General features: G+C 41.9%; 1 protein-coding gene across 3 annotated transcripts in view; it reads left to right on the top strand.

Annotated features, from left to right (window-relative positions):
- COL22A1 (collagen type XXII alpha 1 chain) overlaps positions 1–14,303 on the top strand; it is a 237,834-nt gene that overhangs the window by 64,942 nt on the left and 158,589 nt on the right. For all 3 annotated transcript variants that reach the window (XM_065627435.1, XM_065627434.1, XM_065627436.1), the window contains one exon: positions 4,991–5,065. In XM_065627435.1, coding sequence (XP_065483507.1) covers positions 4,991–5,065 — 75 coding nt within the window. The remainder of the gene's footprint in view (positions 1–4,990; positions 5,066–14,303) is intronic.

Below are 14,303 nucleotides of genomic sequence, written 5' to 3'. Positions count from 1 at the left end.
AAGCATTTGGGATAAGCATTCCATGAGCAAATGTCTCTAGTTCTTGGAAATGAGTGAATGCCTCTTTGAAGGAGATACAGTGTCTGTTTCATTTACAGATTCAGTGGTATGGGCCACAATACTATTTCCCAATATTTTCTGTTGTTACTCATTTTTACTTAAGCAGGTCCTGCAGCAGATGTCTTACCAAATGTCCCTCTGTTCCAGAGGACCTTGTAAAGCTGGAGTGAGGGAGAACAGGGAGCAGGGTGGAAAACAAAGTAGTGGATGTGACTCTTATCAGTTCTATGTGCCTGTGGTTATCAGTAAAGATCAACCCAGGAGCAAGGCAGGTAAAAAACTGTTGTCCTCGAGTCAGCACCAAAGCTTGTGTGAGGCTGAACTGGATTCTCTGTTTTCTTAGTGATGTGGGAACCACAAACAGTTCTGAACAATTTGGAAATCTGTGAAAAAGGAGTGAAAAAGGAGGCTACATGAATGAATTGGTTATCCTACATTGAGCAAGTCACCTGCTGAGGAGTCCATCTCTAGAGGAAGTAAATGAGGTTTCAGGTGACAAACCTGGATAGGCCTTCTGGTTGTATGAAGCAAGTGACTCCAAGACAAAGTCACCAGCCATCCTAACAAGACATAGTCATCTTCAGCAAGTTTGGTCTACCAGAGCATAACAGTAGTAAAAGAGAAGAAAGATCCCTGGGAAAATATATAACTCCCTTGTTCAACACTAGTTATGGGACTTTGAAATGATGATAATGTATCACTATTAAAAAATGAAAAATGATTCATATGTACAGCTATAGACTGGTTTGCCTAATCTCACTGACAAAAAATATTAACATCGAAGCCAGTGAACAAAGTGTTGCAGAATGGGAATTATTAGATATTCCTATTCAAGGATTATAACTTTATGAGAAAGAGGTAATCTCTAACAAAACAAAATTCTTTCTGTTGAGAGTTACAGTTTCGTTGTTATGGTAACTACCTAGATATAATACATTTGTTCTTAGGCATCATTATTGTCTATTGAATGACATTTGCATTAAAAAGTAACACTCTACAATGGATTAATAGCTGACTGATCTCATGTATCAGGTGTCAGCGGAAAGTCGTAATTTCTAGTGCAAATGTAAAAGGGATATATACCATTTCTGGTGCTGTTAAAATTTTTCATGAAGCACATGGACATAAATGCAAAATCTTTGCTGATAAAATTTGGAGTTAAAGCAAAGGATTGACAGGATATTACATAAAGGACAAGGAAGTAATTTTAAACAATATGTATTTAAAAGCATATGTGTCGGGAAGTTGTGCAGACCTTTGATCATAGGATCATAGAATCATTTTGGTTGGAAAAGACCTTTAAGATCATCAAGTCCAAATGATAGAGGAGAAACTACAACACAGTTTCAACTTCTAATGTCAAGAGCACGTCTGAGTGAAGTATCCCGGCGTTCAAACCAACAGGCATCAGGGAGCACAAGTGACCCTGTGCATCAATCAGTATTGGTTCCTGGTGTGATTAAAAAAAAAAAAAAAAAAAAAAAATTGACTACTCTGAATGTTATCTATAGAAGTGGCAGCCTTAAAATTGTTCCAAAGAAAGTCTGACATGTCCTGGGTAACACAAACTTGCATGAGCAACCCCTCTCTGGCCTCCCTCACTGCTGCAGCAAAGGGGTGGCTAAATGTGTTCAACTGCTTTTGTTTGCTGCATTGGCTGCTGAGGCTTCTGGAAATGGCTTTTACAGTCCCCTTTCTTTCCATTGAGCTGACAGTGCCTCATCTGCAGCTGATAATCCAGACCATAAATTCATTAGCACAGTAAAATAGGAAAAATATCTGATTTCATTGCTAGGCTTAACCAAACATTATAAATTATTTATTTACTTATTTGTTTTTTTACTGAGAGTCAGGAACCAGGAGGAGAGATATAGACCCTGCTGGCAATGTCCTGAGAAAAGTAATTTTTAACTCAAGATTTTGCATGAAGCTTCATGCACAATTCAAGGTAGGCCTGCTCTAGAAAGTCTTCAGAGAGCCCTGTGAGATTGTGCCCCGTTGGTGAGGGCATTCCCTGGGCTTGGGTCACCCTCAGCTCCTGACTTCCCGTCCCTTAGGGAGCAGCTGGCCCTTGTCGCTCCTTTACAAGCACAACAATTAATGATACTAAAGGAATAATGTACTAAACACCAGGTGGAAATGATACTAAATACCATATCACAAAATTACAGAGTGGCTGGGGTTGGAAGGGACCTCTGGAGATCATCCAGTCCAACCCACCTGCTAAAGCAGGGTCACCAGAGCAGATTGCACAAGAATGCATCCAGGTGGGTTTGAATGTCTCCAGAGAAGGAGACTCCACAACCTCTCTGGGCAGCCTGTTCCAGGGCTCTGGCACCTCAAAGGAAAGAAGTTTCTCCTTAGTGTTTAGATAGAACCTTCTGTGCTTCAGTCTGTGCCTGTTGCCCCTCATCCTGTCGTTGGGCACCACTCAAAAAGAGTCTGGTCTCATCCTCTTGACACCCACCCTTGAGATTTTTATAAACATTGGTAAGATACCCTCTCAGCTTCTCTTCTCCAGGCTGAACAGACCCAGCTCTCTCAGTCTCTCCTCATAAGAAAAATGTTCCAGACCCATCATTATCTTTGTAGCCGCTAGACTCCCTCCAGTAATTCCTTGTCCTTCTTAAACTGGGGAGCCAAGAACTGGATGCCCAGATGCAGCCTCACCAGGGCAGAGCAGAGAGGGAGGAACAACCTCCCTTGGACCTGCAGGTCACACTTTTCCTAATGCGCCCCAGGTACCATTGGCCTTCTTGCTCACAAGGGCACTTAGCTGGCTCATGGTCAACCTGTTGTCCGCCAGAACCCTGAAGTCCTTCTCTGCAGAGCTGGTTTCCAGCAGGCCAACCGTTAACCTGGATTGATGCCTGGGGTTATTCCTCCTCAGGTGCAGGACCCTACACTTGCCCTTGTTGAACTTCATCAGGTTCTTCTCTGCCTGGTCCTCCTGCCTGTCCAGGTCTCTGGATGGCAGCACAGCCTCTGGTGTGTCAGCCCTTCTTCCCAGTTTGGTATCATCAACAAACTTGTTGAGGGTACACTCAGTCTCTTCATCCAGGTCACTGATTAATACGTTAAACAAGACTGGACCCTGTACTGACCCCTGAGGAACCCCACTAACTACAGGCCTCCAACCAGACTCTGCGCCATGGATCATAACCCAGTTCTCAATCCATCTCACTATGTACTCGTCCAGCCCACACTTCCTGAGCTTATCTATGAGGATGTTGTGAGACACAGTGTCAAAAGCCTTTCTGAAGTCAAGGTAGACAACATCCACTGCTCTTCCTTATCTACCCAGCCAGTCATACAATCATAGAAAGCTATTGGGTTGGTCAAACCTTATTTCCCCTTGGTGAATCCATGTTGACTACTCCTGATGACCTTTTTTTCCTGCACATGCTTGGAGATGACATCCAGAATGAGCTGTTCCATCACCTTTCCAGAGATGGAGGTGAGGCTGATTGGCCTGTAGTTTCCTGGGTCGTCCTTCTTGCCCTTTTTGAAGACTCGAGTGTCACTGGCTTTATTCCAGTCCTCAGGCACCTCTCCTGTTCTCCAGGACCTTTCAAAAATGATGGAGAGTGGCTTAGCAATAACATCTGCAAGCTCTCTCAGCACTTGTGGGTGCATCCCATCGGGGTCCATGGATTTGTGGATGTCCAGTTTGCCTAAATGATCTCTAACCTGATCCTCCTCAAACAAAGGAAAGTCTTCCTTCTTCCAGACTTTCTCTCTTACCTCTAAGGTCTGAGATTCCTCAATGGAATTCCTCAGGGCCAGTCTTAGCAATAAAGATGGAAGCAAAGAAGGCATTAAGATAAGTATTGCAATTGCAGAGGATATGTGTATTTGCATGTATTCTACTTGGCTATCCTTGCCTGACTGTTCTTTAAATTAAATAAAGGACATAAATTTGAGGCTGTGCAAGTGGTGAAAAGTCAGGGGCTCATTTTTATACTCTCATTAAACAAATTCCTTGAACTTCCTGTCCCCATTGTTAACAAGTATGCAATTACTTATCAATCTGGGAAAACAAAACATGAATAAATGTTATTTCAGAGATATGACAGGAAAAAAGTGGATAAGTAGACAGTTCTTTGCAGAAAAGCGTTTACCTGTGATTGTGTTGACACTAATTGGGAGCATGAGAAACAGCTGACAAGGCTGGGTATTTTAATGACTTCTTTGAAGCCTGTGTGTAGGGGTGAATATTCTTCAAAGTTTTTGTGATATTTAACGCTGCTTTCTGCTTGAACAGACTCAAGGAGCAGACACAGAAATAGTCATGGTCCTGGAGAAGTGTTAACAGCAGAATCACATGTAATAGTATGATACAGGAGAGTGGGCTTCACCTTTTGTCTCTGACACTGGCCTGTGATGGGACCTTGGTGTGACTAAGGTCACTTAATTGTTCTATGCTCTGGATTCCCTTTCCAGTCTTAGCACTCCTGGTTTGAGGTTTTTCTGAGTAGGAGCTGCCCTTTCTGAAAAGTGTGGGCAACACACCTATGTCAGCTGGGCTTTCAGAAATTCCAACAAATCTGGGAGTGGAATCGTATTTTCAATTTTCTTAAGTTTTTGTGTCTTTCATGTAGATTTACAGAGTAGTGAAAAACCCTGAGTGATGTCCTAGCTGAGGGAAAGGCTCAAACCACCTGTTCTGTTTGGTTTCTTGGCTGGCCAGTCAGCAAAAAGTGGTTCAAAACTAGACACAGTGTATTGTGTCCCTTGCCCAGCTTGTGGTCAGCGGATAAGGTAGGGGAAGGGTGTTTAGGGCATGTAGAGAGAAGTAACCAGAATTATTGCTGTGAGATTATGTGCAAATGTTGGACAAAACTCAAGAGATCAGCTTTTGTTAGTACTGTAGTGTCCAAAATGATGTGTTTACCTGTGATAATTTTATACTGGTTCTTCTGCTTTCCAGATGTTCTGTGTCCTAATGTCCACGTGGAAGGAGATCGATTCAAACACACCAATGGAGGGACTGATGAGATTCCAGGTAAAGAGACATTTCTGTTGTATATCTGGGAACTGAAATTGTATAACTGTGCTTTCCTAATGTGATGCTCTGATTCATTACACCTAGTTGGCGTTTTCTTAATCCAACACATATTCCGTGGTGGAAAAGTACATTAGAAACTGCATGGCTCAAAAAGAGTTATCTGTTGACAGTTGATAGCAAATTAATCATGAGCTTTCTTTTGATGTGACAGCAAATTAAAAAGCCAATAGAGCTTAGTGTGGTAGATAGAGAAATGCAATAAGCCTTGGAAATGTCTTTTTTTTTTTTTTTTACCACTCCACATTTGGTGAATTTTGATGTCCTTTTATTTGATCTGTGATTGCTGCGGGACATCCAAGGACAATAGTAATTATCATTGAATAAATGCTTATATATGTATATATTTAAAAAAAAAAAAAAAAAAAAAGAAAATATAAGAAGTACCAAGAAGAACCATCTTTTCTGAAATGATGGTGAAAAATCAAGAGGAAACTCAGTCTGGTAATATCTCTGCTTTTCTATGAGTTCTAATATATCTTTCCAGCCAGCTGAAGGACTTAATCTGTCAGATATGTGAGTGGGCTGCACCTCTTTTCTAGCCCTCCAAGTCTGTTTGAGCTGTTGGCAAAGAAAACCTGCCCATCAAGGATGTACTGGGAATATCTGTGACTGACCCAAGAACATAAGTCACTGCAGTGGGAGGCTGGAGGCTCTTCTGCAGCTCAATTATGAGTAGAAATGGTCAAGGTTTGACAGATCTGCTACTTTCTGAGAGTTTTTTTTTTTTCTTTTGGGGATTTTCACTGCCTGCACAAAATATCAGTTCCAACTGCGCTGCTTATAGGCAGCTTATTTTGGCTGCAGTCTGATTACAACCAAGCTTGTAATAATGCTGGGTGGTAACATATTTTCTGGTCATTAGACCCAAACTTGTAATCCCTAAACACCCATTTTCAACTGCGGTCTATTGCTAGGTCTCTCATCAACCTGTTCTGACAGTCCTTCCGTCACTGGGCTGTATTCAGCAAATAGCCCTACTGATTCTGAACGAACATATTCACAGTGGAAGCTGCGACTCAAAATCAATAGGAAGATTGTGTTCCTCCTCAGATGATCACCTTCTGTGTGATCCTTTCTAGAAGATGTTGCAAATGGCTGCCTATGTCTCACCTGTGTTTATCTGAGTAGAATTTTCATTCCTGTGCTAACTAATAGTCTCTATTATTTTATCTGACTTCAAAATATATATTCCGTTGAGCAGTGTAAAGCACAAACATCACACTTCATGTCTGGTGCAAAAGTTTTGAGAAGAGTGAGGTGTAGATACATGCAAATACATATTTATATGTGTACATACTTAAGCACTTATCTTAAGTTTTTTGACTTATTTTCCCTTTTAACTTCAAATCCCACTTCCCTCCTAGACAGAAAATCAATATTCAGCATTTTAGCTTAAAAGATGTCTTTGCAGTCTTAGATCTGTAGAATATTTCAGGTTGCCGGGGACCTATGGAAAACAACTGGTCTAACCTTGTACTTAAAGCAGGGCCTACTTCAAAGGTAGGTCCACTTTGAAGTTAGAGTAGGTTGTTCAGGGCCTCGTACAGTTGAGTTTTGAGTACTTCCAAAGGTGTGCTTTCCACAAGTCCTCTGGGTACCTGTTCCAGTTTGGTCACTATCACACTGATTCTTTTTTTTCCCCTAGTACCTAATCAGAATTTCCTTTATTGCAACAAGTCTTCTCCCCTGGTTAAACTGATAGCATAGGTCTGAAATTTATTTGACCCAGGGAACCTCTATTCGCTGTAAAGTCTAAACATTCACCATACCATGCAGAGACTAAGTAACAATATTTTCTGTTATTTAGAATCATAGAATCATTTTGGTTGGAAGATACCCTCAGGATCATTGAGTCCAACCATTAACCTAACTCTGGCACTAAACCATGTCCCTAAGAACCTCATCTATACACCTATTAAACACCTCCAGGGATGGTGACTCCACCACTGCCCTGGGCAGCCTGTTCCAATGCTTGACAACCCTTTCCATGAAGAAGTTTTTCCTAATATCCAATCTAAACCTTCCCTGGCACAACTTGAGGCCATTTCCTCTTGTCCTATCACTTGCTACTTGGGAGAAGAGACCAACCCCCTCCATGCTACAACCTCCTTTCGGAGAAGAGACCAACCCCCTCCATGCTACAACCTCCTTTCAGAAATAAGGTCTCCCCTCAGCCTCCTTTTCTCCAGGCTAGACAGCCCCAGTTCCCTCAACTGCTCCTCATCAGACTTGTGCTCCAGACCCCTCATCAGCTTCGTCACCCTCCTCTGCACTCTCTCCAGTATTTCAATATCCTTATGATGAGGGGCCAAAAACTGAACACAGGATTTAAGGTGGGGCCTCGCCAGTGCCGAGTACAGTGGCACAATCACTTTTCTAGTCCTGCTGGCCACACTATTTCTGATACAAGCCAGGATGCTGGTGGCCTTTTTGACCACTTGAGCACACTGCTGGTTCATATTCAGCCACTGTCAATCAACATCCCTAGATCCCTCTCTGCCAGGCAGCTTTCCAGCCACTCTTCCCTGAGCCTGTAGCACTGCTTGGGGTTGTTGTGACCTAGGTGCTGGACCTGGCACTTGGCCTTGTTAAACCTCATACAATTGGCCTCAGCCCAATGATCCAGCCGGTCCAGATCCCTCTGTATGGCCTTCCTACCCTCCAGCAGATCAACACTCCCACCCAGCTTGGTGTCATCTGCGAACTTACTGAGGGTGCACTTGATCCTCTTGTCCAAGTCAATGATAAAGAGATGAAACAGAACTGGCCCCAATACTGAGCCCTGGGGACACCACTGGTGACCGGCCGCCAACTGGATTTGGCTCCATTCACCACAACTCTTTGGGCCCGGCCCTCCAGCCAGTTCTGTATCCACGGCAGAGAACACCCATCCAGGCCATGAGCTGCAGCTTCTCCAGGAGATGCTGTGGGATGCTGTCAAAGGCCTTACTGAAGTCTAAATACACAACATCCACAGCCTTTCCCTTATCTACTAGTTGGGTCACCTTGTCATAGAAGGAAATCAGGTTGGTCAAACAGGACCTGCCTTTCATAAACCCATGTTGACTGGGCCTGATCACTTGGTTTTCTTGTATATGTCATGTGATGTCACTCAGGATGATCTGCTCCATGACCTTCCCTGACACAGAGGTTAGACTGACAGGTCTGTAGTTCCCTAGATCCTCCTTCCATCTCTTCTTGTAGATGGGCTTTGTATTTAACAACTTCAATTGAAGGGGCATGCCTTGTCCCTCTTCACCGAAATAAGAGGATTTGTAGAAGGCCCCTGACTACTCTTACGTGGTGTGACAACAACAATTTCTTTCTTTTCCTGTTCCTGTTGATTAGGAAAATGTTTGTCTCTTCTCTGGAAAAAGTTGAATGGAAATTCTGGGTTTGCTCAAGGTCATTATGCTGCTGGAGATGGAACAGTATAGGACTAAAATGCTGTTCCTCTCCTTAGGTACTCTTTACATACTCTATAGCACTTTCTGAAGACTACGGGACTCTGAGTCCAAATCCAACAGAAAATCATTGCCTTCTTCCAGTTAAAGTAACTGGAAAACTTCTGTTGGCTTAGTATACTGTGTTTCCTCTTCCAAAAGGATATGTTTTGCTGTTAATTGTTGCTGAATGGCTTTTCCATTCTGTCCTGAAGAGGACTGCATTTCAGTTTTGAGAAGCAGCTTGCCTCCTGCTCTCTCACACTTGTCAGAGTCATTCAGCTCTGGAATTTTTGCAGATTTACCAGTGACAGCACTGGGGGGAGGCTGTTCTTCTGCTACCCAGGTCCTCATACGTTCAATGATTTTAAACTAACACCTGTATCTTGTGCTCCACTTGGAAGCCTAATGAAAACCAAAATTGATCTTTGCCCAGCAGGCTCCTAACACAGAACTTCATAGGTACATCTTGTATAAGCTTGTTTCTAGACAGATGCAAAGTGCAGCCCCATAGAGTGGAAGCTGCAGTAAGTTTCATTTTGGGGACAGGGACTACAGTATTAAAAGGCTTCTCAGATTAAACACCTCTTCCCTTTCTCAGACAGGGACACAACATCAGAACTGAAGGTAAGAGGGACAAAAGTCTTTCTGGGGATTTTTTTTTTCTTATATTTTTATTGGGTGAAATACACCAGCAGATGTCACAGGCAATTCCTTTATACAGAATATCACCAATGCCAGCCCTTTCTTGTATATCCTACCTGCATACAAGCTATAGCATGACCTGGTACCTCTAAGTCTGTGCCTGGAGTTAAGTGAATATGAATTGAGTTACTCTTGTAGGAGTAAGAAGAAAAGCTAAATCTTTTTTGTTGTTGTTCTTTTGCCATTTGTTTTTTTGTTTCTTTTTTTTTTCTTTAGACAAAGAGAACTAAGCAAATCTCATATATCTGGACCTCAGCAAGCATTTGTTGAGTACCACATTGAAAATCATTGCTACAGTGAAAAAGTATATTGATTAATAAAAGTTGTAATGTGAGCCAGAAACTGGCTAGCAGGAAGATAATGATAATGTTTCTAGGAAAGAGAATAACAAACCAGAGGGCAGACAGTAATGGAACTCCTCAGTTTTAGGTCTAATCCAGATTTATGTCTGATCTTCTCTGTGAGTTACCACTGTATAGATTGGGATTGGAATATCCTTGAAGGAGGAACTGGTTGGCCTCAAGAAGCTGGGAATTTTTCTGACTGACTTGGGACTATTAGTTTAAAAGGCCTGTTATGGTACTTATGGATCAATAACAGGACTTTGTGCTATAAACTCATGCTCTGGAAATTGATGGTGTCTTAGTCAGCTGAGGTTTGTAAGTCATGGTGCTGTACAACTGGGGGAAAAGGCAAAGGACATTTTTGGACAAGGTAAAGTAGGTCTTGTAGAGATAGGGAAGAATTCATGAGAGTGGACATGGCTTTGGTTACAGCTTATCTGGAAAAGTATGCTTAGACCTCCTTAGCTCAGGAAAGATGGATTCAGACTTGAGGAGCTACTATTGAATTCAGGAGCCAGAGAGAGTATTTTCACACAGGAAATTTAAAAACTGGGTTTGGTTAATCTTGCAGTGTGTAGGTAGAAAGGGGGCATACTATTTATTTCTGCAAATAGAGGAGGGAAATAGCAGAAGAGAGATAGGGGAATCACTTAAGCTAAAGGACAAAGAGTATAATAACAAATGGGTATCAACTGTTTAAGAGATACATTCAAGACATCACAAGAAGGTTTCAAACTGGCAGAGATGTCAAGTACTGGAACAAGTGGTGAACTAGTAGTAATGGAGACAAATTAACAGCAATGGATAATCATGAGTGCTCTCACAGCAGAAGATTGTACTCTATGAGCCTCTGGTATTATAGCATTTTAATAAAAAATCACTAGCTGTAGCATTCAGTAAGGGCTACCACAGTGAAATAAGATCACATGAGTTAAAAATATATAGGCAGCTTTACTACTGATGCAAATTTTGGCAGTAAAGTGAAGCAGCATCTGCTTAACGGTTCATAACATATAAATTGAGAATATAAATGTTGCTGCATGCATTAGAAATCACACAAGGAATTTTGAAAGAAAGCAAGCAATCTGGTTAAAGTACCAGGATAAACACTGTTTCTCTTCTAGAAAGTCTGATATTTTAAAGCAACGCTTAATGATTGTTTAAACAATGTTCTTAAGCATCCTTGTGGGTACTATCTTCGGGGTTTTTTTGTAGTTGTTTTTTTGTTTGGCTGTTTTTTTGTAGTTTTTGTTTGTTTGTTCGTTTTTTATCAAGTACAGAAATGAAGACAAAAGAGGGTTTAACTCATCTGCCCTGAAGTATTCAAAATAAAACCCCAGTTGTAATACTTAATACCTCTTATATTGCTGAACTGTCATTTTGGTTCTATCAGCATTTAACAAAGGATCATGGCTTGCTATTAATCATGACCAGGCAGGAAAACACAATGATAACATTTTGTACCCTGAAGGTGTGCTCTTTGTGTATTTTTATGAATCATTATATTGCATCAAAACAATAAAGAAACGTTATTGAAAATGAATTGTACTTTTTGAGGTTTTAAATCTTCACATTTGAATTATTCGTATTTTAATCTAGAGCTGCAGGACATGGGATTTGGTTGCAGAAGTCTGGATGATCCCTAGAATTAAAAATGGGCTGAGCTTTAAACCTCAATATTATCTGCCAGAAGAGTTAACACTCCACAACAGATATTGACTGCTGTTTTCAGGGGCAATCTGCCACAGAAGTAAAGAATGGCCTGAAAAGATTTCCATAAAGTGCTAAGAGAAATTAACCCTAGGGAGTGATACTTCCAACTACTACATCACATTGTACATCCCACACTGGATGGTGCTAATGGGGCAAGGAGGGAACATAAAAGCCCTGATTCTTAACTCCTAATTAGTCGCAAAGGCTGTGTGTATCAAGAACAGGAGAAATTTCCTTATGGGTTGTACCACAGGTTGACCTCAGCCTCTAACTTTGTTCCCCATCTTGGAAACTTCCGTGTGCAAATGAGCAAAATGCCAGCATATTTATGACCTCTCTGTTTTTCTGTAGCTCTATAAAGGAAGCCTGGACATTTTACGGTAGAGGCACTGGTTGTAAAACCAGCACCCTGCAATTATAGACTGCAGCGGCTGGGTTTAACTGTCAGCATGTCGCCAGTGTCCTGCGGTTTGCAGCTCAGGGTTTGCATTCCGGAGATGCCGGTGACTCACCAGCTAATTATAATATCCCTGGGACTATTTATATTTGCCCACTAAAACACGTGGTAGCAGGAGGAAACTGGAGTGTCCAGGCTGTTGAACCTGCAGAATGAGCACATTAGACCGATGTCCTCCAGGGGACAAAAGTGTTTTTGTGGTGCCCGTGTGACGGGCATTTTGCCCTCCCTTTGCACTTTGTCCCTCTCATAGTCTCCTTGGGAAGCCCCTGAGAGGCAAGTGGAAAATCCATGAATAGCTGCAGAGATTTGAAACGGATCACTGTCTTCAGACAGTAGGTGCGCAGACACGGTGGTCACCAGCAAAAGCTGCACACATGCAGTGAAGGTGAAGCTGGTTATTTGTGCAGACACCAGACACGCTCCATCCTCAGTGTTATACCTGTGTAGGCAGGACTGGATGCACCTGTGGCATGGATGGACATGAGGCAGAAGAATGAAGCTTTGCTGTGCCACGGCACTGTCACTTTGCTGTCACATTTTTCGGTGACAATGACAATGGGGACAGGGCTCAGAGCTTCTTATTTCCTCCTCCCCCCACACTTGCCCTAGGAAGTCCCCCATATAAAATTTCATAAAGAGCAATTTGAGTGATATGAGTGCTGATATTCACCATTCTATAAGGATCTAGAGAGCTGAATTTGCAACCTGGTTCCTGAGACTCATGTATCTGGCTATAGCTGCTGTATATCCATGAGAAGTATACAGGGGAAGTAACAGCTGAGCTGTACCTGTAGTCACAAGAGTCATTTCAGTCTCCTGTGAGCTGGAGAACATGGCTGGACTTGTGCTGTGGGGTGGATTTGTCCTCTGGGTTGGTCAGTGTCATACCTTCAGTGCAGGTGACCTTAGCAAGTTCCTTTTAGCTTTGCCTTCTAGGAGTCTACATACTGTACAATAGATAATCTCAATGCTATAGCCTAGATCATTGCACTTAAAAGATCTTTGAAGTTTTTCAGAGGTTGCCAAATGATTCACCCATATTCAAGGACATTTTAATACCCAGTAACTCCAAGAAAACCAGGTCAAACAGGCAGATAATTGCCAATAAGTCATCTGTGACTTCTAAGTGTAGCCAGTATGGTCCTACGGTCTGGCTCTCACCTGTGCATTAGATGTGTATTGTGGCATGCCCCCAGTTATCCAGCATTAGAACCTATGGTGGTTCCTTTTGGGCTTAGGTACCAAGGAATGTCCCTTCTACAGAAAATAAATAACTGGGAAGTGTGAGTGTACAGTCACCCCAATGGGGGCAGGTTGTCACCAGACTGTGCATTTGGATTAGGAGCCCAGAAACATTAAAGCATCCTGCAGAGTACACATAACCACACTATCACCAACAGAGCTGGGTTGAGTTATTTGGATCAAAAAAAGAAAAAATGTTTAAATGAATCTTTTTCCTAATATGGTCAGAGATGTAGCTATGACCAAACATCATGGACCTCAGAGGACTTCTGGCACTATGAATGTCCTGACTAATGCTGGGCATCAGACCTATGCTGGAGCAGAGAGCCTGGCTGAGCTGTTCAAAGACATCAGGAAACAGGGAATTTTAGAATCATAGAATCATTTTGGTTGGAAGAGACCCTTAAGATCATCGAGTCCAACCGTAACCTTAATCTAGCACTAAACCATGTCCCTAAGAGCCTCAACTATGCATCTTTTAAACACCTCCAGGGATGGTGACTCCACCACTGCTCTGAGCAGCCTGTTCCACTGCTTCATAACCCTTTCCATGAAGAAATGTTTCCTAATATCCAATCTGAACCTACCCTGGTGCAACATGAGGCCATTAACATGGATTACAAATGCTGAAATTATTTTAGAGGTTGCTACTGCAGGAAAAAAAAAACAACAACACAACTGGTAATAGCTGAACGGTCCCTGGGAAAGCCTTTCTCTGGTCTGAATCCCTGCAGTGGAAAATTCCGACTTCTGCATTCACATAAAAGAATTAACAAGGGTTAACTGTGCACAGGAATGTGCACAATAACTATTCATGTCTACCTGCATATTAAAAAAAATAAAAATAAATCTATCCAAGAAGGCTTTTTTTTTTTTTTTATAATAACTAGTAGTATTTGCTTTCTTCCAGAAGTTAAACAAGCCAGAATATTTTTTATTCCAGTGCATTTGAGGTTGATGAAAAAGAAATTAATTTTTGACTATTCATAGCCCAAGAATTAACCAGTCCTTTAGCTATAGAAAGACTAGTAGATTGGCTAAACATGAGGTACTTCCTTGGTCTGAATATTTGAAATTAATTCTACTTCAGAAAGAGATTGCTGCAAAAGAGGGGCCTTGAGAAACCATCCCATAGATTCTTCATCAGTGAAAGCCCTCTGGCCATTGTGCACATATGATGGGAAGAATGAGCAAATATCGTTTTAATAAACTCCTCCTGACACTTGCAGTTAAATCAGTCTGTCTGATGTGAATGGTCTCTGATGACA

This window comes from Caloenas nicobarica, chromosome 2 (assembly GCF_036013445.1).
Source record: "Caloenas nicobarica isolate bCalNic1 chromosome 2, bCalNic1.hap1, whole genome shotgun sequence".
In the NCBI taxonomy this organism is placed as follows: Eukaryota; Metazoa; Chordata; class Aves; order Columbiformes; family Columbidae; genus Caloenas; species Caloenas nicobarica.
This window is presented reverse-complemented; position numbering and strand designations above follow the sequence as displayed.